This window comes from Morone saxatilis, unplaced genomic scaffold (assembly GCF_004916995.1).
Source record: "Morone saxatilis isolate NCDOM2014 unplaced genomic scaffold, NCSU_SB_2.0 Contig17, whole genome shotgun sequence".
Classification (NCBI taxonomy): Eukaryota; Metazoa; Chordata; class Actinopteri; family Moronidae; genus Morone; species Morone saxatilis.
In genome coordinates, this window is record NW_023339729.1 from 18,541,160 (window position 1) to 18,565,292 (window position 24,133).

Genomic DNA, 24,133 nt, shown 5'->3' on the forward strand with positions numbered 1-24,133 from the left:
AAAACACATGCAAACAGACAATACACAAGTACAAAAAAACACATGCTCAGCATTTAGAAAAAAATGCTGCTAATTGAGAACATACAACCAAATACAGAGACGCTACAAGCAGCACATATGACAACTCAAAAATGGTGAACGAGCTGCACACAGAAGGTTGTTTAGATGTAATATGTATGTATGTATGTGATCACAGACACAACAATAGTAAACTCTACAGCTGTGGGTCAGTTGCCGTTCTTCGGATCCTCGGCCGGGTGTGGCTCCTCCTTTATTGGCTTGGCTGTGTGAGGTGCCACAAGATAAACACTCCGGCAGCCATCGCCAGCGATGCCCTTACCACAAGGACCAGCGACTCTCCGACGTACAATCTCTCTCTTTCTCAAAGGTACACGCAGCGACCACAACACAGCGACGACAGCCACACGACCACAGGCGACGAGCACGTATGTACTGCCTCTTCCACCACAGTGATAATTAAGTCCTCTGATTGCACTGTATTATGACAGAATTAATGAAGCTTTTAATGAAAATTAGTAACACTTGGCTGAGGCCCAGTGTATCCGACATGCTTAGCAGCAAGCTGCAGTAAGCATAGTCAGATAAGCAGGGCAAGCCTCCAGCTCACTGAGACAGAACACAGAGAGTCAGTGAAGCTGTGCAGCTGCAGTGACTACCACGTCTCTGTACGCACTCAAAATATCACCATCCACGCACTATGTACGATCTGCAGGGCAGCTCTTTACTGACGCACTAATTATAATCTACTGTTTTGGTGCTCTAATTGTTTCAGCTTCAGTCTAGGGGGAAAATATTATTCGCCTAGGTAATCCTCGTTGGCTGGATGCCAGTATAAAGCACTGCATTTTAATCAAAATCAAAAAAAATCAAAACTTAGCTTTGTGTTAAAAGGTCAAACTTCTCATTTATCTCACACAGTGTGAAATGATTTACTATTAGTAAGGACAATAAAACTTCCAAGATCCAGTTCGGTTCAATGTGAAATAAATGCTATAATGGTTAGCTGAATATGGCTGCTCCATTATCATTAGTCAATGATAATAGCACTGTCATACAAGGAGAAAGAAACAAACACATTTCCCATATGAATGAGGCATCAGGCTGTCTTATTGCTGTAATGTGGAGTAAACAGATAATTTACAGCCAAGTCAAGGAGCAGTAGGATTAAGTGCTTTGTCATCCTGATCTTGTACAAGAAGTCTTCCAGGGCGCTGCACTGATCTGTCTCTTCCTCTTTGAATCCTCCCTGAATAGCTCTGTGTCAGCCTGGCTGTAAGCACGGAGACTGCGTGGGACCCAATAAATGCAAGTGCCACCCCGGCTTCACCGGCAAGACCTGCAATCAAGGTGAGCTTTCGTCTAGAACTTGTAGACACTATAAAAACACAGCTGTGACTTTTGCAGTTGCACGTGACTGTTTTATTTGTCGTAGGGCACTGAAATTTAAACGTAAAGGAAGAGGGAGAGTCAGAATATATGTTACTCCTGATCACTCATGACTCAAACACTCCCTCAAGCAACACACAAGCCTGCTGACATGCCCCTGCTGACGGCAGGGTAATCATTGTTTATTGTGGCCAGATCTCCAACCTCATAACACCAGCGTATTAAAGTTGCCGCTTACTCATGGAGCGGAAGCTGGTTTGCAAGCAGCCGACAGTAGTGAGGTGCTTTAATCACAAGGGGAGGAGGTGAAGAGAGAGAGAGCTGATTCAGCTCAAATGGAAACGAGTGGTGAGGCCATGTTGAATGATCCCGGGAGTGTATCCTCTCCTGTGAAGATAACATCTCAATTACTGACCTGAGATAACTTGGCTCGGCTGAGTGCAACCAACGCTATTGAAAGTGTGTTTGTGTGTGTGTGTGTGGATGTTTGAGTTTTTGTGTATTTTCCTCACTGACTGACAGATTGGACATGTTGAAAAGTATTAAAGCTTTCTAGTTAGACGTAAGCTGATGTGCATCCAAGCAGCTTGAAAATACTTGTGGAATTCACGCCCTAAGACAGGAATAGGAGAGTGTGTAATTAAAAACAAGGGTTGGGGTGGTGGTGGAACGAAGGGGGTGGGGGTGTTGAAATCCTTTCCGGAATGTTCCAAATGACTCATCCTGCATTTCGAGGCTATAGGTGGCTCCTGCCTGCCCGGCCAGACGGCTGTACTTTGTCTTAATCTGCAACAAAGGGGAGAGGAAAAAGGATCTGTGTCCCATATCCAACTACAATAGACTTTGTTGCCAACCATTCAGACTGACTTATCTGACAAATGCGATTCCAAGACCTTTCAAGATGAAACTGTACTTTCAAGTGTCCATCGAACCCCCATTTGTCCAATAAGCTCTAGATGTTTTTTTTTTTTTTTTTACAGAGCTTACCATTTTACTCAGCTTTGAGTGGCAGACTTGCCCTTTCCGTCTCTTTAGGTGGAGATAACCTTGGATTCTGTTTTGAGCTGGCACAAGCTATGGAAACCAATTTAATTATTCAGAAGCTATAGATTAGATTTTCTCATTTAAATGCAGCCTCTGTTAAACATTGATTTGAGGTTTACCATTGATGTGCCAGGTGGCCCATGTTTCGAAGCATTCTAATATCCTGTCCCCCTGAAGCACTACATTTATCTTGAGGAGTCAACAGGAGGAGTGAAATAATTTGCCCAGAGCTGCTTCCCTGACCTCCATGCTGCTAAAGGTCAAGTAGTCACCCTCATGCACTGTATAACATTATACAGCAATTTAGCGGAATCAGCTAATCTATTGTAAATAGCTTCATTTAAATATATAGGTTTTATTAATTTGAATTTAATTGAACTTGACGAATGTTCTGCTGAGGTGCTGTATACCACTTTCAGACTAAATGTCTCACTACAGCACCAGCATCTCAGACCGAAACAAATGTTTAAATGCTATGGCCTATCAGACTGCATTGACAAAAACACTAATTTTACCTCGCAAATCAATAATAGCCATGAAACAGGCTGCCATGGTGGTACATAAAGCCCTGGACATACTGGCCACATTTACAGCGCACGTGCGTAACGGAACGTCTTGCTTTTTATTTCACTGCCCATGTTAACAGGTTAGAGCAGCCACACGGCCCGTCTGAGCTGTGAGACTGCAGCAACGCTTCCCTGGAGAGATGAGGTTTGGCCAATTTTCTTCTGCGAGCCGAGTGTAGTTCCCAGCAAAAATAGACAGTAAAAAGGATCTGTTCATAGTCATATCGACATTATACCAGCAAAATATACACCTTTCACTACAGTTTTAGTTTCCATATCTCGTTTATTCCTTTCAGAATAAAGACTCATTTAACAACACCACTAAAAACAAACGTTTCTTTGGACAGAATCGATTTATTTGAATATTTTTGTTTCACCAGAAACTGTCCTTGTATCATATATAATTTAATTTAGCAAATCATTGGAAAACACACTTCACTCAAACTCAAAATAAAGCCTTAATTCAGTTCAGCAGTTTCAGTCACCCTCCTCAAAGCCAACAGTTGCACACAGAGTGATTCACATGCTCTAAAATGCATGCATGGCCGAACCGGAGAGGTAAACAATGCTGGGGGATCAAGCACAGGGAGAGGGAGTGTGATGTCATTAATGGTAGCATGGTATCCAATTCAGTACTTTCCCCACCGAGTATTCAGATTTAGTTCAGTCAACTCTTACTTTTAGGGCAGCAGGGAAACTTGTTTGTTTTACCTTTTAAATCACTGTATGATCCATAAATTGTGTACATGATGACGTCTGGACACTTAATGCGTAGTAAGTGCAGCGTTAAAATATTATAAAGTAGACTTACTGTATATAAACCTGCACGTGCAAAGAATTAATTTGCATGCACACACAAATGGACACACATTCCTTTGCTCTAAGTGGGAGGTGTGGATAGATTTGTGACCCTGGAAGGCGCTCTGATTAACAAGAGTGTTAAACACCTTAGGAACACCGGTTGTATGAAGTGAAAACAAACCACAGAGGAAACATGAGTGTTTACACTAAACACAGGCATAGGCGATACTGTACTGTATTGATTTCATCACTGCCAGAATCAAAGCCATATTTCCCTCTCTCAAACTTTTATGAGCTGGAACTGATTTGAGAGATTTATACTTCAAGGACTACAAGTCTGTTTTTAGTGCCAGCTCTATTCACCCGCCAAATAATTTCACCTTAGTGTTTATTTCACTTTCAAAGTTTTTCCTATACAGGAAAATACCAATACCTTAATGGGATATACTTTGAATTAATCTGATTATATTCACCATTAAATTAAAGGGCACTCAGCTGTCAAGAATAATAACCACTACTTTCAAAATTCCTATCACTCTCATAAAGCTCTTCACCTTTGGTGCTGATGAGAATTGTATCTGTCATACAGCATGGTGAGGACAGATGAATACGATCTCGCTGCACAAATAAACTCATTATAGCGATAATCTGTTTAACAATTTGGCAACACACAAAACACTGCTGATCCAATCATTTTAATAAGATGATTATTCTGTGCAGGTGGATTTAATTAGGAGTAGTTGACCTGCTGTTAAGACACTATTAAAAGATTTTGCTGTAGGAATGACGTCTCAGACATCAGAAGCAATGGAATACAGCTGCAATGCCTCCAGATGCTGCTTTCTTCATTTTCCCCTTTGTCTGTCAGCCAACTATATAATTAATGCCACTTCAAGTATGATACTCTTGCACTATAGTTGAAATAAGTATACCATTTGTTTCTATATCTGTTTTTAGACTATTAGCTAATATCTGGGCCTTTCACTGCTTTATTTTGGCGAAGCCACATAGCTGTCTCCTAATCTTCTAATGAATTTTAATTCAGGTTAGGTGCAGATACTTTAAGGTTGTTAGTTTAGAAATCAATCCCTTGCTGTCCCTGTTTGTCTTCCTGGATGTCTGCAGTTAATATAAAACAGCTGCAAGTAGTTTAAGTATTGCATGCATGTCATCATACTATGTGTATTTTCCTTCAATTATCATCTAATTACTCCAAATTGTGTTTGTTTTATCTGTGTTCTCTTTTATAACAAGGTCATTGGAGGGGTTTGTAGTAATATTTTACCTTAACTGATAAGCAAGGATGTAGGAACTGAAATAAAATTAAAAGAACTGAAAGAGCCTCCTAACCAACAAAAAACACATGGTCACAAATTCACTGTAAAGATGTCAGTCACTACCAAGGTTGAACAGAGGCAACTGGCTAAGTGATTGTTGAGATCAGATCAATACTGTCATCAACGTCCTGCAGAGAGGTTATTTATCATGGAGAACAAACCCTGCCCCATTAAAGGAACCAGTCAACACAAACATACTCCAATAGTAACCTAAGTAGTTAACTCTTTTATGTTTTACCACGGCTGTATTATAGTAAAATTCAGTAGATGTACAGCACAGTCAGATTCCGTTAGATAATCATGCAGAATTTGTCTCTGGGGGACACACATCCTTATCTTTCAATGTGATATTGTTGAAGTTAAGCTTTTGTGCAAACAATTTAGAAACACATTGTCCGGGATATGCATGTAAATAGCAACATTTTAAACACCTTTCAATGAAATGCAGTCGAGTAGAAAACCACCACTAACAGCGTCCAAAAAGATATGTAGAAAATAAAGTTGCACACAGTCTAAACAAATTAAACATTATAAGCTTATTTTGCAATATGTTCCTCGTTTGCTTTTTGTGAGGATTGTTTACCTGCCTGCCTACATTCAGACCCACCCCCACTCAACCTGCTACTTATGGTTCTCAATTGAGGTTCAGAAAAGATGCTCAAATGGAAACCACCATAATGTTGATGCTTTTATATTGTTGCATGCCTACACACATCTGTATTGAAAGAAAGGCAAACTCTTATTAGACAGTGCTGCACTAGTTAGATATAGTCTTGGTGAGTTATTGCTCTTCGCTACTAAAATGTCTTATACCAATACCCATCCATGGTGCCTATTTGCAAATAAGGCCTGCGACAAGTGTTTCTGTCCTGAATTGGCAAGAATGCAATAGGCTTGCATAACTTCTCAGTTTAAGTTACCACATCCCTCAATAGGGAAAATCTTGAATGATCTGAAGCGTGCGAAACAGTCAGAGGTAGCTGTATCATCTTCCTGTTGCTTAACAATAGGTGTTGTTAGCTTGTTGCTGGAGGAAAGCTTGCTGGATGGATAGATCGACAGACAGAGAGGGGAGGGGGTGAAATTCTATAGGCTGAAGTGTTTGTAGTCAAGCATTGATTTGCCTCTTTAAATGGTAACTCCAGTCTACCTTTGAACCTCCAGATACAAATTGAGAATGGATCCTCTGAATCCGTGAGATACTGTAATTCTCTCAGATCCTATTTCACCCTCATGACAAAAAAAGGAATGCACAAGAGAGAAGAGGGCAGGAGGAGAGGGGACGCAAAAATACTTTCACTGTTCCTCCCTTGTGCCCTAGAATTTTTTCTGATACTCAGCTCATGTCCAATTCTCACAAGTGTAATCCTCTTTGCTGCATAATGTTCCTCTTTACTTTCCAGGAATGTGTTATGGTCAGAGGTGTTCTAATCCATTGGTTGGTGCTTTTCATTCTCACTACGTCTCTCTCTCTCTCTCTCTCTCTCTCTCTCTCTCTCTTTTCTGTCTGTCTCTACCCTTTACTACTTTATCTTCAATCAAACCCCCTTCCTCCCACTCCCCCTATGCCCTCCAACCCATTTTCTTTTGTCTAAAGAAGAAGAGCTGGACTATTTAACCCCACCAGTGTGGGCCAGTCACCTTCCTATCTTTCGTCCTGTGGACCATCAGCCAGCAAGAGTAGTGATCGAGGGTGAGATTTGTCGATCGACCCCCAACATGCATGGTGATGCACTGTGCGGACTGAGGGGCAGTGAATGTCACTCTCATCTATTTTCTTAGTGCTTCCTGTCCTCCCCTGGCAGAAGAGACACACCACCCAAGAGCAGCTTTTCAGTAGAAATGCCAGCATGAATGCCAAGCATGTCACAGTCTTTACCACTCTACATCTGCCTCTCTTTCTTTCACTCTCTACCCCAAAAATCAGTGTCTCACTACTAAAGAGCCACTGTGGTTTTTCCTTATTGCTCTTCCCCCGTCTTCGCTCTCATTTTTCTCTCCAGTTTTTGGAGCACCAGGAACAAAGAGCTCCTCCTTCCCTTTAAAACCATCTTCGACATGGACTCAGCACTCATGACTCCTCCATCGCTGCAAGCACAAGGCCTCAAGTTCTAACCAAGTGTTATCTTCTTTAAAAAAAAGTATATCCCCAAGAAAGAGCCCCAGCTAATCTCTCTGTCACTGATAGAGGCGTGTCGGGAATGTAGCATAGCATACCTCGGTGGAGCTGACCCAATAAATAACTCCACTTTGCATCGCTTCAGATGAGTCTTAGCAGTTCATTTACCATACAGTGAACATCCCAGAGGGTTCTCCACCTCAGCTATCGCCCAGGTTTCTGCAGTCCTGGGGCTGTGTCGAACTGTCAATCAGTGGTCATGTCTGTCTGTTATCTCTCAGTTTTTCACTGCGTCCTATCTCAGTCTTGTCTTTTGTGTCCTCTCTGTGTCTTGTCTGTTTTTTCCTACATAGAGGAGGTCCTGGCTGTGTCTTGTGTCTGGCATGTGCTGATGCTCACGGAGCTGCCTCTGTCTGAGAATGTGACCATTTCAATAATCCCTCATTTACATTTTTAAGCTGTTTTTCTTTTTCAGCGCAACGGGCAAGTGGAGACCTGTTTCTCTGCCACGTTGACAATGGACAGTGTTGCTATGGTTTTCTCTAATCGCAGTAATGAGAATGGCAGTTGTTTACTGTGAAAACCAGGCAGGAAAACAAGGTTGACACCTCTAATTAAAAAAGTAAAGAGTGAGGATGCATGTGTGTGTGTGTGTGTGTGTGTTGTGTGTGTGTTGTGTGTGCGTGCGTGCGTGCGTATGTGTGTGCAGATGTGAGTGTTGTGGACATTATCTTGTGGGAGAAGGAAACTGTTGTAGGGTTTGGATTCTGACTGTAAATAATGAACTGTGGTTTTAGTCGTGAGCTGTCGGGAGGCTGCAGATACAAATTAGCCTTTGTTTAACTCAAATGGTAAAATGTATGTTTAATATTGTACAAAGTCCTTTACAAATTAAAATAGAATAAATAAATATGCCTTTTGTCTGACAAGCACAGAACAAATCATTTAACACAGTGGCCTCCATATGGATGGCATGGTAGCAGTAGCGCAAACACAGTCGCAGGTGCAATTTGCGTTAGACAGTGAGACCTTATGTTGTGTGCAGTTCAAGTTCAGCACTCATTTTGGCATGACATTGCATCTCAGCTTCTGCCTACTTAAAGAACCTTTTTTTGGAAGCACAGATACAGGAAGAAAAAGGTGTGGGTTTAGGCAAACACACAGATCTCAAGTTTGAGGAATGTTGGCCCTAAATATTATTCACCTTTAGCCAAATAAGATTTAGCTTGCTTGACATATATCTATGTTTAGGAGAACAAAACAATTATGTATTTAATGTGACTCCTAAATATCTGTTCCTTCTTATACTTTCTCTTGTACTCAGTAAAAATAATGCTATAAATGTTTCATTAGAGTGGCCCTCATGTAACAACTGCATTCACAAACTGACCCCTATACATCCAGAGGATTATTGTCATGGAACATGGCTTAAAGCCTGGTGGCACTGGATTCAACAAGCAGATGGTCAGTCACATCTATTAACTCAACCAACATGACTATAGTAGGCCAGAAGCTACCATTAATAGAAAGGTAGGGCCTGTGGATATACAGATGGGGCATCTGCTCCGTCATTCATCCAAATTAATATGTGGTATCTGTTAAATGTAGGAGGTATGTGGCACTCAAAGAATGCACACTATGTCCACGGAGCTAAACACGGCACCATTTACAATGCGGTCGGCCAAGATGAAAACGACCCCTCATGTGCTGTACAGTGAGATGAAATCTATTTGTGATGTTTCTACTGTATCCCTTAAACATGGCATGATAGTCATAGTTTAAGTTATTTATATTTCTTGGAGCCTGTGTCATCATTCCAGTGTGATGGAGTCCTGTGTAGTTTCAAGTGGGATTTTCCCCTTTTGGGTCTGGTACTCCCGAGGGTCCTCAAATTTAGGTGAGGTTAGAAAAAATGTTTTGCTCATATATGGAAGAAAAATGTGTGAATTTATACAAGTGAAATGTATCCATCAACACCCATACGTCTTTAAACCCCACCTAAATACAAAAATAACTAATTAGACCTTTCTGTACTAGGTATTGAAAAAGTGGCCTTACATTTTTCAGGCATTCTGAGCCTTTTAAAAAAAAACTATTTTAAAGAATATTTCAAAGATCCAGCAAAATTAAAAAAGAATTTACATTAAAAGAGTTGTAACTGATGATAACACACCCCTAGAGTGTGATTTTGTCTGAGATCTGAATAATATTAATATATATTAATAATATTTATTTTTCAATTAATCATTAGAATGACATTTTTCATGTTTTGGTAGTAGAACTAAACCCAAATATTAGTAAAAAAAAAAAAAAAGTGTAAAAAAGTAAGTTTAAAAACTTAAAACATACTGGAGATGTTCTTGTGAAAATGGTTGTGAGCAAAAGTTGGGACCTTGAAGAAGGTGATCTAACCAGTTTAGTATGAACATGCCGTACCATCCAGTCCTTCTTCAATTCAGAGTAGTGACACTATTTTCTCCATGAGAAAATCCATCTTGAAAATTGCACTACAGAAAAAAGATGATTGAACCAAATTGAAATAAAAAATCTTCCTCTCTGCATCAGAACAGCGTAACCCCAGTCTACTCGTATGACTGAAGAGAAAATGAAGAATCTTCTTAAATAAATTATTTGAGTATACTCAAATATAAGTACACAACAAATATTCACAGTCACAGTAATTAAAATAATTAGTTATTCTCCATCACGGCAGCATAATCAATACTCTGTTAAGAATAATGTGCATCTAGAGTGATATTTGGCTTTGTTGCAGCAGACATTTTAGGAAAGGCACAGGGGTATCTAGTAACATTTTAGTTTTAACCATTTATTCCAACATTAGGCATTTTAGTTTTGGTGTTAAAACTGCTCATGTGATACTCTGGAGCAAATCTTGAGCAAGCTTGAATAGGCTGTCGCTGAGCTCACAACCCCCTGCAGAACCTGGGATACACAATATTTGGTGCAGAGTAAATGAACACAGAGTCTGCTCCTTAACCACGCCTAATAGTAATACTGGAAGCTGCTGGGGAGATGGAGAGAGTTATAATACGTAGATTGCAAGTAATGTAGGAGCAATGGAGGCAGAATAAATGAGCGCCAGCCAGATTTTATGGACCAGCTCAATGAAAGGGATTGTTGTGGACATGATAATTGGACAGTAAAGAGAACACATGACTATAAAATGACCTCTGGCCATACCTTAACTACTCCATTAATGATGGCTTTGTTTTATTTAAATGACCCAGTATGCCACCATGCACAATACCAGACCTCTGGCAGCAAACCATAGAGGTTATAGTTACAGAGGTAACATTTATTAGCTAATGTCATTTGTTACACCTGTGTGTAAGCTGTAAAAAAGGCAATATAGGTATATAACCCTTTGGGGTTTTTTTCCCTACAATTTAAAGCTTAAATATAAATTAATGTACAGCATGATTAAATCAATGTATGTGTCTTTAATTCAAGCCCAATGGACCTCTCTTATTGGCAATGTGGACTCATTACAGAAAACGCATAGGTGTAACTAATAGCAGTATTGATGGCTTTGCTCCATTTAGGCAAGCCAGTGAGCCCAGTACCTGGAACACCTAAGTGGAAATCATTTATGTTATTAGTTAGCCTTTTGCATTTAATGCTATGACCTATGTCCAAATAGCAAGCTCTTATTAGTCGGTTTCCTACTATTTGGATTCTGTGAATGTCACTAGTACCATTCTTTAAAATAATTGTTCAGTGCAGTGTACAATAAGACCTTTTAGGCACTATAAGCATTGTTAATGAAGGAAACCTTGGCTTGTCATAGCAGGAAATTCAGGTACATGTGTAACTAATAACATTAATGGTGTCTCTGTTCCACTTATGAGTGTCAAAAAGTCATCCCAGGGAGACAACATGCACAACACCAGGGCCCTGGAACCAAAATATTACAGTGGAATGAAGACCGATAATGTTATTAGTTACACCTGTGCATTTCCTGCCATGACATATCAAAGTGTCTGTCATTATAAAGGGCTATAGAGCTATCTAGCTCTTGGTGGGTTGGTTGCAGTTTTAATGTCACTTTACTTGAGTTACATTCTTTAAAATATGATTTCAGTGGAATCTACAGTATAAATAAATAAACATGAATATGTTTATATAATGTAGCTACTAAACCCTTCACACAGAGGACACTTTGACTTTTCATAGCAGGAAGTACAGAGGTGTAACTAATAACATTACTGGTGTCTCTGTTCCATTTAGGTGTGTCAGTAAATCATTCCCATGAGGCAACATACATAACACCAGGGTGCTGCAACTGAAATACATATAATGGAATGCAGACATTAATAATGTTATTAGTTACACCTGTGTTTGACTAGTCAAAATGTCTGCTGCGAGAAAAGTATAATGATTTGAATTTGCATAAGGATTTGACAGGTGTTGAGCTCAGGGCATATTCCTTTCTCCCAGGAGCCCCTTCCCGCTCCAAAGTCAGACAGCATCATTTTCTTATAAGATTTTCATGGGCTGTTGTGGGTGAGATTTCTCTACTTTTATGCATGCATGCATAAAAAACAACTGGAATTATAGGTATCTTTGAAAGAGTAGGCTACTGGATGGTGCAGCTACAACCATATGAACTTGCGGTGAGTCAGAGGGTATAATAGCATCTTTTATCACTTGCAGGTAATGGGCAGGTTGACAGTTGACACTGGCTTCCTGTTAAACCATCAAAGAGGGAAGTTGCAGGCCTGTCAGAACATGGCAACACTTCACTTCCTCGAAGACACCCCCACCCCTTCCAAAACACACACATTAACACACGCACAGACAGACACCTCAACCCCACATATAAATGGATGAGGGTGAGGTTTGACATGATTGACCTTTTCACCTTTGACCTCTGACTAATTTCACCTCTGTGCAGGAGGGTCTTTCTCTCCCTGTCCTTCCGTCCACTTATGCTGTCTCTCTCTGTCTGCAGACCTGAATGAGTGTGGGCTGAAGCCGAGGCCTTGTAAACACAGGTGCATGAACACATATGGGAGTTACAAGTGCTACTGCCTCAACGGCTACATGCTGATGCCTGACGGGACCTGTGGAAGTGAGTCTGTCTCTCACAAACACACACACACACACACACACACGTCTCTATTATTGTGCACACTGTTTGTACTGTTGTCTGAAATGTGGATATTTTCATCCCTGATCTACTTTCTCCCTCGTGTTTTTCTTTCATAATCTCCCTTCTGTTTTGTAGCCTGGATGTGCTTCTGTGAAGCTTTCCTTCACTTCACTATAAATGTATTCATCTGAATGCCTGTGCAATGCTGATGACATATGCTCTCTATTATAAAATACATTTTCCCACTCGTGCGAGTACCTCTGACAGCAGCCTCACAATTCTTTGATAGACTGTTTTGATTAAAGCTTGTGTTGATCTGCTTCATTATAGCCACTCCACTCTGAAGAACCCCTGTGAAGAAGCCTAAGAGGACTGAAAATGAAAAATGTGAAAGAAACACAATCTTTAGACCCTCAAGTGAATGTACAGTTCTTATTGGTTGCCCTAAGGTATTCCACAAAATGGGAGTTGATGCCTGTACATGTCTCCCTGTAAATTCTGTTTCCATCTGATAACTATTTTCTGCTCACGTTTCCACTCGAGGATGGCGTGACTCCTGGTACCTCATTTTAATTAGTTCTTTTTTTATCAAAAGAAAATTCATTTTCCCTCCTTTTAAAGTCTGAATTGCTCACCACTTGAGGCAATCTCAAACTGTAGGTGTTGTTGTGTGATGATAGTATGATAGTGTTAAACACCTTGCCGCTCTTCTTTTCTCCCCTGCTACTGCTTTGATCAATAGATCACTGTAGCATTTAATCAGCCTGGCCTGCCTCAGTCATCAAACTGTTCTCCAGGGTGCCTGCGGCAGATGAAGTAGCAGCGGCAGCATGAGCCTCACTTTTAATTTCCTTTTTAGGGTCTGAAGTTATTGAGAGGCTGAACAAAATATTTTCCATTGTATTATTATTTTGGAGGGTCTTGATCTGCCCAGCATGGCTCAACAACATAGGCGCTGCACACTGGCGCTTCGATAGGGTGGAGATGGATTATGAGTCTGCGGTTGTAGGACAGGATGAAAGTGGGTGAGGGAGAATTGTGTGGGCTAAGGTGTGAGCACAGAGCGACTGCGCAGCACAGGAATCTAATAATGGTAGTGTGTGCTGTTCTGTTGTCTGGCCCTCAGGGTCAACTCAGCTAATATGAGAAAAGGCAGGCGAGTGGCTCTTAACACAGTGGCTGGAGGATAAAGGATAAAGTGTAGATATGAGAAGGAAAGAAAGTGAGAGCGAAAGCAGTATTGACTTTTCTCTCTCTTGTTAATATGTGTTGTGTTTCCCTTGTGTCCCTCAGATGCTCGAACTTGTGGAATGGCCAACTGCCAGTACGGCTGCGAGGTGCTGAAAGGAGAGGTCCGATGTCAGTGTCCATCACCGGGGTTACAGCTGGCACCGGATGGAAGAACCTGTGTTGGTACGTCCCAGTCTTTATATATCTCCACAGACCTGACAACTGCGCCTTATGTTACCACTCCCTTCCATGAGCAACTCGTGTAACTTGTGTATTTTTTTATGTGTTCTTCTCAGCCTTTAAATTTGCAGAGTAATAATCAAATGCAACTGTTTTGGCAGAGCAAGAAAGAAAACTTGGCAGTGAAAATGCAATTTAGGATCTCTTAGCAAGCAAAGCTGACATTCATCCAACATATTTACCAATACGTCATTTTTGCTTTGATCAAGGACTCCAGCAATTTAACAGTCCTCGTCAACCGAACAGTGATTTTATTTCCACTTACTTCCTCCGGTCTTTACAGCAGAAATGTGATCAGGGGAGACCCTCCACCCCCCTACCCTCCACCCATCCTACCCTCCTTCTTTCATTACGTGGCACAGTTCCTCAGATGGGTAACTAACACATAAAGGGGCCAGATGAGGCAGTTAACCTGTGTCAGGTTTAAATGCAGGCTGTTCCAGACTGGACTGTTCCATGCTGCCTTATAGTCCCACTTAACTGCGGGCTGGCTAATAGGGGGTGTTTTTTCTGAAACAGGACAGACATCAATCATGAAAAATGATGGAGGAGGGGAAGGAAAGGTTGCCCGCCACAGGTGTTACGACAGTTTAATGGAATGTTTCCGGATCCCTCTGGAAGCTGCTGTTTTATGGCAAATTTTATGGCGAGTTTCTAATCATATTTATGGAGGTGATTCATTTCAGTAACCAGAACCTTAAATGGGAGAGTTTGCATAGATGCAGAGCTGTTTTTATACATAACGATGCTGTGAAATCGAATGTGTCAACACATTTTTGTTAGCTTTAAAACTTTCCGTGGCCCATATTTATCAAACGTTGAGGAATTATTCTTAAGAATGCTATAAAGATCCAGCTTAGGAGTAAGAAAATACTTTGCTGAGTGTGAAGAATGAGACCCTAAGTTGCTTAGCAAAGTGTAAGGGTATGGTCATATTACATTCATGTCTTTGACTAACTTCTATTGAAGCACACACGATGGACAAATTCGAGTCTGCGATTGCTGTTTTGCTGTAATCTCCAGCCTGCTCCAGCTGAGCTGAAACAGCCAATCAGAGACAAGGATTTACCCTACATTTGCCCCATTGTTTATTAATTTTTTCAAAGTCCTTGCAAGTTACAGTTTTATATATTTCTCTGTAAAAAATATGTAAATTATTTTTTCAAATATTGTTTTATTCATGTGAAGTAGTTCCAGTACCCATTAGTGTGTGAAATTAAAATGAATCAATATTAATATATAAATAGGGACGTATTAATTACGATTAAATAATAATAGGAAATTAGCAGAAATGGAAACAAAAACTAAACTGGAGCAGGAAAGAAATTATGCTGCTGCTAGACGAGGTACATCAAATAAATCATGTAATAAGAAGAATTCAGTAGCACAAAAATGCATGGAAAGAGAATAAAAAGGAGTCCTTTCATACGTCCTATCATCCTGAATTATACATACAGTATTGCTTCAGTTAATGTATTATTCCTCATGCCCAATGGGATTTAGCACAGTCACTCTAACACTTGTCTAAGAAGGTGTGTGTTAACCTCTGTCTCTGTATAGTAGCATCACCATCTACAATCCACTCATAAGGAAGCCATGTCTATTTCATCTTACACTTTTAACAGTTTGACAAATATGATGAACTAAATAACTTTATTTAATTTAATTGGATTTATAGTTTGATAATATAGTCTTTAATATCTAATAGCTTTTTAAAGAAACTTTGAACTTGCTATTTGTGAACTAAAAATGGATTAAGCCAGAAAATCCCTTAAGAGGGATGTCTGATGATCCACTACAAGGAAGTATTGACTTGTTTCTGCACTGTGACAAAACTGCCACACCACCACTCTGACTAATGACAAATTGCATTGATGTTTTTACATTGTTGCAGAAGTTCGGTATGAGACAGCTTCATATTTCAAAGCTGCCTCTTATAGGAATTGCTTAATGTATCAGACATGTTGTCAAGCCAAACACAATTGTTGATCTTAATAGTGGCTGATATATGTAACTGTGAATATGGGTTTAAACTGATGCTTAGCTACTTCAAAAGAAAAGTCAGAGCTGTAGTCAAAGCCAGATGTAAACATTCATAAAAACAGCCATTTGTAAGCAATATTCTATTTTGTGTAAAGACACAATTACTGTATTTATGTGTGTTTTATGAAAACATAATAATTCACCCCTGCCCTGGCAGTAGCTGAATAATTCAACTGTTGGACATTAAAGCACCTCCAGTGAAGCAGTTTGGGATTAAGTGCCTTGCTGATGAGAACCTCAACAGTGGTTGTTAAGGGATGAGAGAGCTCTGCCCACTTAATTCACTTGCTTGTTTTCCCAGCTGGTCCAGGTGTCTCTTTGTTTTTAAGGTCCTTTTAAACAACAGTCCCCGTAGCACCACGGTGCCTCAGCTGCATTATGCAGCAAATAAATTAATGATTTTAAGGAAAATGCTTTGAGCTGCTCTGTGTCTAAATATTAATGGCCACATGCCTGCAAAGGTGATCAACAGAGACACTTAGAATAGGTCTTTAAATAATGAAACAAGGTAGTGTGCATTGTATTCTGCTCACTGAACAGAATACATAATGTGCTTTGTTCATAAATGAATACTAACTGTGGAAGGTAAAAAAAAAAAAGTATTTTGGTATGAATAGAAATGTTTGTTTTAGTTCTGGATTAAGTTGTCTTTTTTAACCTTGGAAGTTTTTCATTCCATTGTGTTATTTTGCATGCATTATGTAGAGTATGTGACCAATCCTAAAAAGCAATTTTTAGTGAAAAATGATGAATACATTATGTTTCAATTTGAATATTTTCTTCTGTGTTATAATAACTGTTATCTTTTTTTTTCTCTCTTGAAGATGTAGATGAGTGTGCAGCAGGGATAGCAGTGTGTCCCAGGTTCAGGAAATGCATCAACACCTTTGGTAGCTACATCTGCAAGTGCCATGAAGGCTTTGACCTGCAATACATCAATGGGAAATACCAGTGCATAGGTACGGTCCCAAGGTCTCTGCAGTGAGGCTTTTACAGATAAAACGTAAAAAGGTCACAGATGTGGTGGGATGTTTTGACTTATTACTATGTTATTTTTAGTGATGCAGATGCTGTTTTTACATCAGACACTTAGGGACCAAGTTGAAAAGATAACACACACACACACACACACACACGTACAAATACAAAAGATGCACATTGCTGTAATGATCCCTCCTGTTTATGCAGGTCATTAAAAGATCCCATCCTAATGCACTTCCAATGTAAGTGATGATGTGGAAGAAATTCTACAGTCCTTGTTTTGTGTAAAAATGTATTCCAGTTCATCTGTACAACACAAGAACATCAAGTGCTTCTTCAAACATTACCACCTTTGTAGTACAAAATTCCCTCATTTTCTCCTTAACTGCAGCTCAGCAACGAACATTGTCTGGGGAAACACAAAGAGGGATTTTTGTACTAAAAGGAGTGTAACTTCAGAAGAGACTCTACCCACTACCAACCAGTAACAAAGTACATTTAACCAAGTAACCACTTTCCTTGAGCATTTTGATTCTATGCTTTTTTTACTTACACTTACCTACATTTAGAGAGAGAAATTCATTTATATATGTGTGTGTGTGTTTTAGTAAATGTTAGAATATTTAAATCTAATAAAGTAAAGCTTTTTCTGGTAATGGAGTATTTTTCCACTGAGGCACTGCTATGTTTACCCTTTTTCCACCACTGGTGCCAACTACGTTTTAAGTTGATCCTACTGTATCTATCTGAAGTGTAATATAATACAGTATAGCCTCGCCGTCTAACATACCACTGAAGAGGATGTTGAAAATGTACTTAAAATCCAAATAGATTAATAAAAAAAAGCAGTTGAGGATGTCTCGTGGAGTAGGATTACTGATTCTGTTATTTTACATTTGCGAAGTACTCCATAGTTGAAGTAGTGAACAGAAGAAATATGTAACAAACCTCTTCATTTCAGAATACTTATGATTTAATCAACTATCACCAAACCACTGTGAAGCTAATCCAAACCGCTGTTTCTTATTATTAAACCTTGCCTCAGCAGTGCACTTCAGTGATATACACAATACGTATGAACACCTGCCATCTAAAAGATTAAATCAATATTCTATACGAAGCCACATGGTTACCTAGAATCTTAGCAGCATCTGGAAAATACATCTCCCATCTTTATTTATGCATATATTCATCCTTTATAACAAATGTTTGTTTTTTTTACAAAAAGGTAGGCTTGTCAGTTGCTTCTAAAATGCTTAAAAGATATTTGATAATCACTTTGCTCTGGCATTCGTACAGTTATACACTTAAATGCTTTTGTTAACAGTACATATGACATAAACTTTGAGCCCTCCTTGAAGTGGATGTGAAGCAATTAGCCTTTGATATTCAGCTGTTATGTCCACTTGCACCCAGAAGCTGAATGTTGTTATGTTTCCATTATCTTTCAGATGTGGATGAGTGCTCTTTAGGTCAGAGCCACTGCAGCAGCTTCGCCACCTGCTACAACACGCCAGGTTCATACAAGTGCAAATGCAAAGACGGCTACAGGGGGATGGGCCACGACTGCAAACGTAAGAATTGAGAACAAAACCCTGGCCCCGATGCTTGCTTTTGCGAAGAGGAACAGGGGCCTCACGTTTTTTGTTTTCTTTGCCTGTGTTTTTTAAAAATGGGAGGATGGCAAGAGAGAGGGAGGAATAGCCTTGCAAGCAGTCTGGATTGAAATTCCTTTCTTTGTAATGGCTGTCAGTCATTACTTAAATCACCCAGCTCTGTTATCACGTGCTCCCAGAGTGAGCCTTGACTCCTTTTTTTGACATCTGGCCAATTTAATCAGCCAAAATGAGGAGTCATCATCAAATGTAAAATATTTCTTTCCCTGGTAGTTTTGCTTGCTGACACACAGTTCATTAGTCTGTGCGTCTGCAGTTTTTACAGAAGCTCAGTGAAGTCATTTATTCTCCACAGTTATTTAATCATCTTAGACACTGGTGTAACAGTCCATAGAGCAGAGAGGATGCCTCCTGGCGTACTGTGCCGCAAATACTTCACCCTGTCGCCTGCCCAAAGGGTGTGAGCCACAAGTGGCTACTGGGAGTCGAGTTGCAATATCCTATTTGTGTGTCACGTATCAAAGTCGCCTGCAACCTGAGAAGGCAATAACTGAGTTCAAACCGCTTGCCTTTGTCCTCTCTCATTCCTCACTCATGAAACCCTCATGAAACCCCACCCCACCACATCACACCAACCCCCAAATCTCGGTCTCTACTCCTGACGTTAAGAATTTGTGGAGGAACAAAGGAAAAGGAGGTGTAACTTTGATGACATCAGCAGAGCAAGGGTGATCTCCGGGGCACAGCAGCCTGTTTGAGATCATTCCACACACACAGAGCAGCCTTAGCCTAGTGCTGTGAGGCCCCAAAGCACACAAAGAATTACTAATCAGGCTGAACACATGAACGGATAAAAAGCCACCCTCAGAAAGCAATATTGATTTCACAAAAGCAGAAATTCACTGAACGTGGGGTTTCTTTGTGGGTTAGCTTGTGGAACCACATGTCATGTAACCACAAAGCCATCCCTCTTTCTTGCTTTTAACACTCCCATTGAGGAAAATATGTCCAGAATTGTTTTAAAAAGAGCCCCAAAATGAATCATCGTGAAATTGCAGCACACTGATATTATGGGCCTCCCTTGCAAGTTTGAGCTTTTGCTTCAGTGAGATTTGAGACACCCAATTTGTTTTAGGATGCTAACATTTAGTTAATAGATATCACAAGAAATCTCTGTAGATGAAATAAAGCCCTCCTCTGCAAAAGTCAGGCTAATCATTGCAGTTAGTCTGCAATTCTGCACCTCATTAAGTCTTAAGTGCTCATATTTCAGCGCTCCATCTGCATTCTTTTATTATTTCAGCCATTCCTAAGGTGGTTATTGACCCCCCGAGACCAGGCAAAGTGCCTCCAAATCATCACAACCGCATCCCTGACATGGATCAGAAGAGGACCACCATCCGCCCACCAGTGACTCCAAGGAGATTCTTCCCCATTATTCCCAAATCAACAACCGCCGCCACGACTACAACAACCACAACAACAACCAAAGCACCTCTGCCTCCAAAGAGGGTCACCCCTCCTCCGCGCAAACCAGCAGTTCCCACCCGGAAGCCCTTTGTCCCAACCAGGAAACCACTAGCACCCACACGCAAGCCCTACATCCCACCAAAGCCAGTGGCTCCCACCAGACTCGCCCCAACACCACCACCAGCTACACCAGTAGACAACACCATCCAGAAGGAGGTCACCAAACAGAGAGGGGATGTCCACAGTAAGATTTAGCTTTTTATTTTATTCTGTTTTTTACATCTTTTTTATATTGTAGGTCTCTTGAATATATATATTAATTATTATATTAATGTAAGAAAACGTTTAAACCTGCATTGGTTTATCTTTTGGCCACATGGGGTCAACACTTGAAGCTATAAACATAACACTGACATATTATCTTTTTAAAGTTGTTATGGCTAACCTATGGTTATGGTTAGCAAACAGTTGCCTATTTACACATCCAGGAGATATGGAGCAACATTTATTCAGAGTTTTGTTTCTGACCACCAAACAAAATAGGTCCCATATTCACTATTCTTTTAGCTCTGTTTTGGTCTCTGCCACCTCCTGAGGGAAATATCTAGCTCTCTAGCTGCTAAATGTTCCTCTGTTCACCAGCTGCTGTATCTTGAATCAATGCTGGTAAGAGCATGAGAGAAAACCAAAAAACATGAAAGCTGTGGGGCGTAAAAGCAAAACAATGAGCTGAAAGACACTAAAATGCTCCACGTAGCTGGTACATCACTATGAGCGATACCTTTCACATTATAAATATAGAAATACACATTGTTCTTGTAAACCTTTTGTTTACTTTTTAGTCACAGACTTTGGCACTTATTTGACTAACAATTCATCTTCACCAGCACCCTGACAGGTTCCCGCTAACCAAATTGGAGCTAGTTTGCATATTTCTTCATCTGAATCCTGAAACATTGTGTTTATTATAAAAACATGTCACATCCTGTGGAATCAGGAGTGATGTTTACCTGACAGATGATGTGTATCATCGTATTCATTTTGCATTCAAACACATGAATATGCGGATGCATCTTGTAACCCATGTGTACACAGTTTATCTGCCAGCTAACCACATGATGATAATACTAAACATTTGGCAAGAAATATGAAGTTTTTAATGAAAACTTTGTATGTTTAGACTGTGTATCTGTATCAACATATGGCATGTATTGTGCATTGCTGTAATACTTAACCCTTTCATCTGTGAGAATTCATGATTCAAGTTAATTTCAATTCAGATAAATATGCAGTCAACCTATATCCACTTTCATATTACAGTATGATATGTAGATTGAGAAGAGATAATGCCCTATTATTATAAGATGAAAATTAGTCTCACGAACATCAGTGTTAAAGTAAAAATATTTTCTTATCCAGGTAATTATCTTTTTGGCCTCCATTAACAAACACGAACTGCTGCTACGCCAGACCGGTGTTTATCTTTCACACTGTCAAGCATGTATCTTTGACACCAATTACATTCAAAATGCCTCATAAGTCTTTGTTTTAGTTAGACATTCTCCATCAAAACCAAATAATAGAATTTAATTCAAAATACTATGGCAAAGAGAGGCAGTTGAGATAATTTATTTTTGCTCTAACAAAGAAGTTAATCACTGCAATCATCTGCTGCCTTCTTTTCTCAGTGTTAAATGCATGCACCTTTTCATAACGGCAAATTGTTTCTTAATGAGATAATCCCTGTACCAAGTGACTTGTTAAGCTGAAACATTCAGTTCAGGGTCTAAGTCACTTGGTTTAATAGATTATTGTCTGCAGCTAAACCCTCTTTATTAGTATTTAAAGTATGAGGATATTTTTTCTGATTCTTAACAAATCCCATGAAAAGACCAAAACCACCAATGAATTGATCCTTCTAACAAGTATTGTCTGTATATCCAAGGCCTGACATATTAAAACCTCTTTTGTTGTACACAAACTTATGAATACATCAATGAGTCACCATGTTGAACTGGGTGACAGCAAAATTACATTCAGCTCCATTTTATTAGGGTGAGGACAAAAGTTTTAGAGTTTACTAAAACAATCAGCGTGGCTTTATACCACAAGGGTTTAGTGATAAAATTAACTATTTTGTAGTCTGATTGAAATGACCTTTTAATGCACAAATGCAGTAGAGAATTATTCCCTCATTAAAGTTTTGTTTATTTTCAGTCATCTCTTACACATACGTATGTTTTGGTGCCATAAATACTCACCAGTGTACACCAAATGCATATTATTCCGCAGCTTAGTTTGTCCCCAACCTATACACTAGTTTCTCCTATTTGAGTAACCTTTGCTAAAATCTACAGTGCCCAGAAGTTTTAGCAAATTACTCAGTGATTTTAAAAAAGTTTTAAAAAAATGTATACATTATAAAAATGTATACTTAAATACATAGACAAGTGTCTGCACATTTTTTATTATAATGCTCACTCACTCACTCAGACACAGAAATCAGTGTTTACTAAAAGCTTCTTTGACACAGAAAATGTCTGGTGAGATGCAACAGAGTAAGTACAGGATATACTCACCTTGCCAGATGGCATCACATAATTAGAAAAAGGAAAGAGGGAAGAGAAGATTACATTAACACCTGTCTGCACTGCTTGAGGGAGACATCAATCTAATAGTTCGCACCACGGCAGAGCAGTTTTAGAAATCAGACCTTCCTGAAGATGGTTTGAATAAGATGGGAGAGGGAGGGAAGAGAGACAGCACTGAGTGATTATTCTAATAATTAGACGGAAATAGGAATCATATGAGTAAGAGCTTCATGGCAAGACACCTCAGCTGTGCCTCAAATGCAGGTGTGTGTTGTAGTCAAAGCAATTTTCAGAGCTTTGTAGTTTCCTTAAGTCTGGATCTGTGCAATCAACATCACTGTTTGTGTCCAGTGAAAACCTAGTACCGCCAACCGTCTCTTATTTTTAGTTCAGGAATAGTGAAAGGAATAGTTCAATATTTTGGAAAATACACTAATTCAATTTCTTTCTTTCTTGCCAAGACTAAGATGAGAAGATTTATACCACTCTTTCATTCTCTCTTAGCACCATGCATTTAATTTGTACAGAAACAGAAATGTAAAGATGATTAACTATTGAACTATTTTTTGGCAGACAACAGTTCATCCTTCCACCTATCACGTCTGTGCTAGTCTCTTTTGGTTGCCTGGCATCCTGGTGATGAGAAAAATTTAGGAAATCACTACTTCCAGCCAAATATTAGTTACAGCATATAACTGTCTGTAGAACCACACATTTTTATATTTCTGATTATCTGCAGATTAAAGGCATGGTGCTAATTAGGGAGCTTTAGAGTTGTTAGTAGTCAAACTTCAACTTTGTAGAGTCACGCTAGCTGTCTCCCCCTACTTCCAGTCTTAGACATGAGAGTGGTATATTAATCATCTCATCTATATAACTCTTAGCAAGACAGTGAATAGGCATTTTCCCAAAATGTAAATATATTTCTCTTCAAAGGAGTATACATGGCATGCTCCTCTGTGGCTAATATAATCCTTTCAACATCCTCTCTATTATGTAAAAAATGCATTTACATTAAGTTTAAAGCAACGCTTTTAATACTCAATAAAAGTTGGCATTTGGAGATTCAAGGTTTTCACCCACAAGCATTATGTGAATGTAATGATTTAACATACGGACAACAAAGGAAAAGTTAGTTACACTTAATCCGACAAAATAAAAAAGGATGAAGCATGTTGTATTTATCTCCAAACCTCCAAAGTGCTCAGTATTTCCACAAAACATAAGAAATCCCCCTTGAGCAGCTTTTATTGACATCCCACATATTTGGATGAAACGAACCACACAAGGTCAAGAGATAAAATAAAAAGGGTGGCCAATGGAACAACATTTAATATGTGGTGTTTCAGCATATTTGTTGAACAAATACATTTTTACAAGGTCACTTCCCCTAAATTACAATCTTATCTCTAGTGATATCTGCCATTGCACAGAGGTTTTGGGATATCTGAAATGTTTCCCCTAACACAGGGAAAGTGAAAGGAACTGTGTTTGTGTTACTCAAAGCAATAAAGGAATACATTTGAAAAACTCAAGTAATTTGTCCTTGCAGAAACAGTGTCCCACTAACTCTGG

The 24,133-nt window shown here is 39.4% G+C and overlaps 1 protein-coding gene across 1 annotated transcript in view; it reads left to right on the plus strand.

The window, feature by feature from the left end:
* The window catches only part of npnta (nephronectin a), a 48,592-nt gene that overhangs the window by 17,225 nt on the left and 7,234 nt on the right, over positions 1-24,133 (plus strand). Inside the window, exons 3-8 of the mRNA XM_035660283.1 lie at positions 1,276-1,368; positions 12,247-12,366; positions 13,681-13,800; positions 16,725-16,859; positions 18,333-18,455; positions 19,801-20,211. Coding sequence (XP_035516176.1) covers positions 1,276-1,368; positions 12,247-12,366; positions 13,681-13,800; positions 16,725-16,859; positions 18,333-18,455; positions 19,801-20,211 — 1,002 coding nt within the window. The remainder of the gene's footprint in view (positions 1-1,275; positions 1,369-12,246; positions 12,367-13,680; positions 13,801-16,724; positions 16,860-18,332; positions 18,456-19,800; positions 20,212-24,133) is intronic.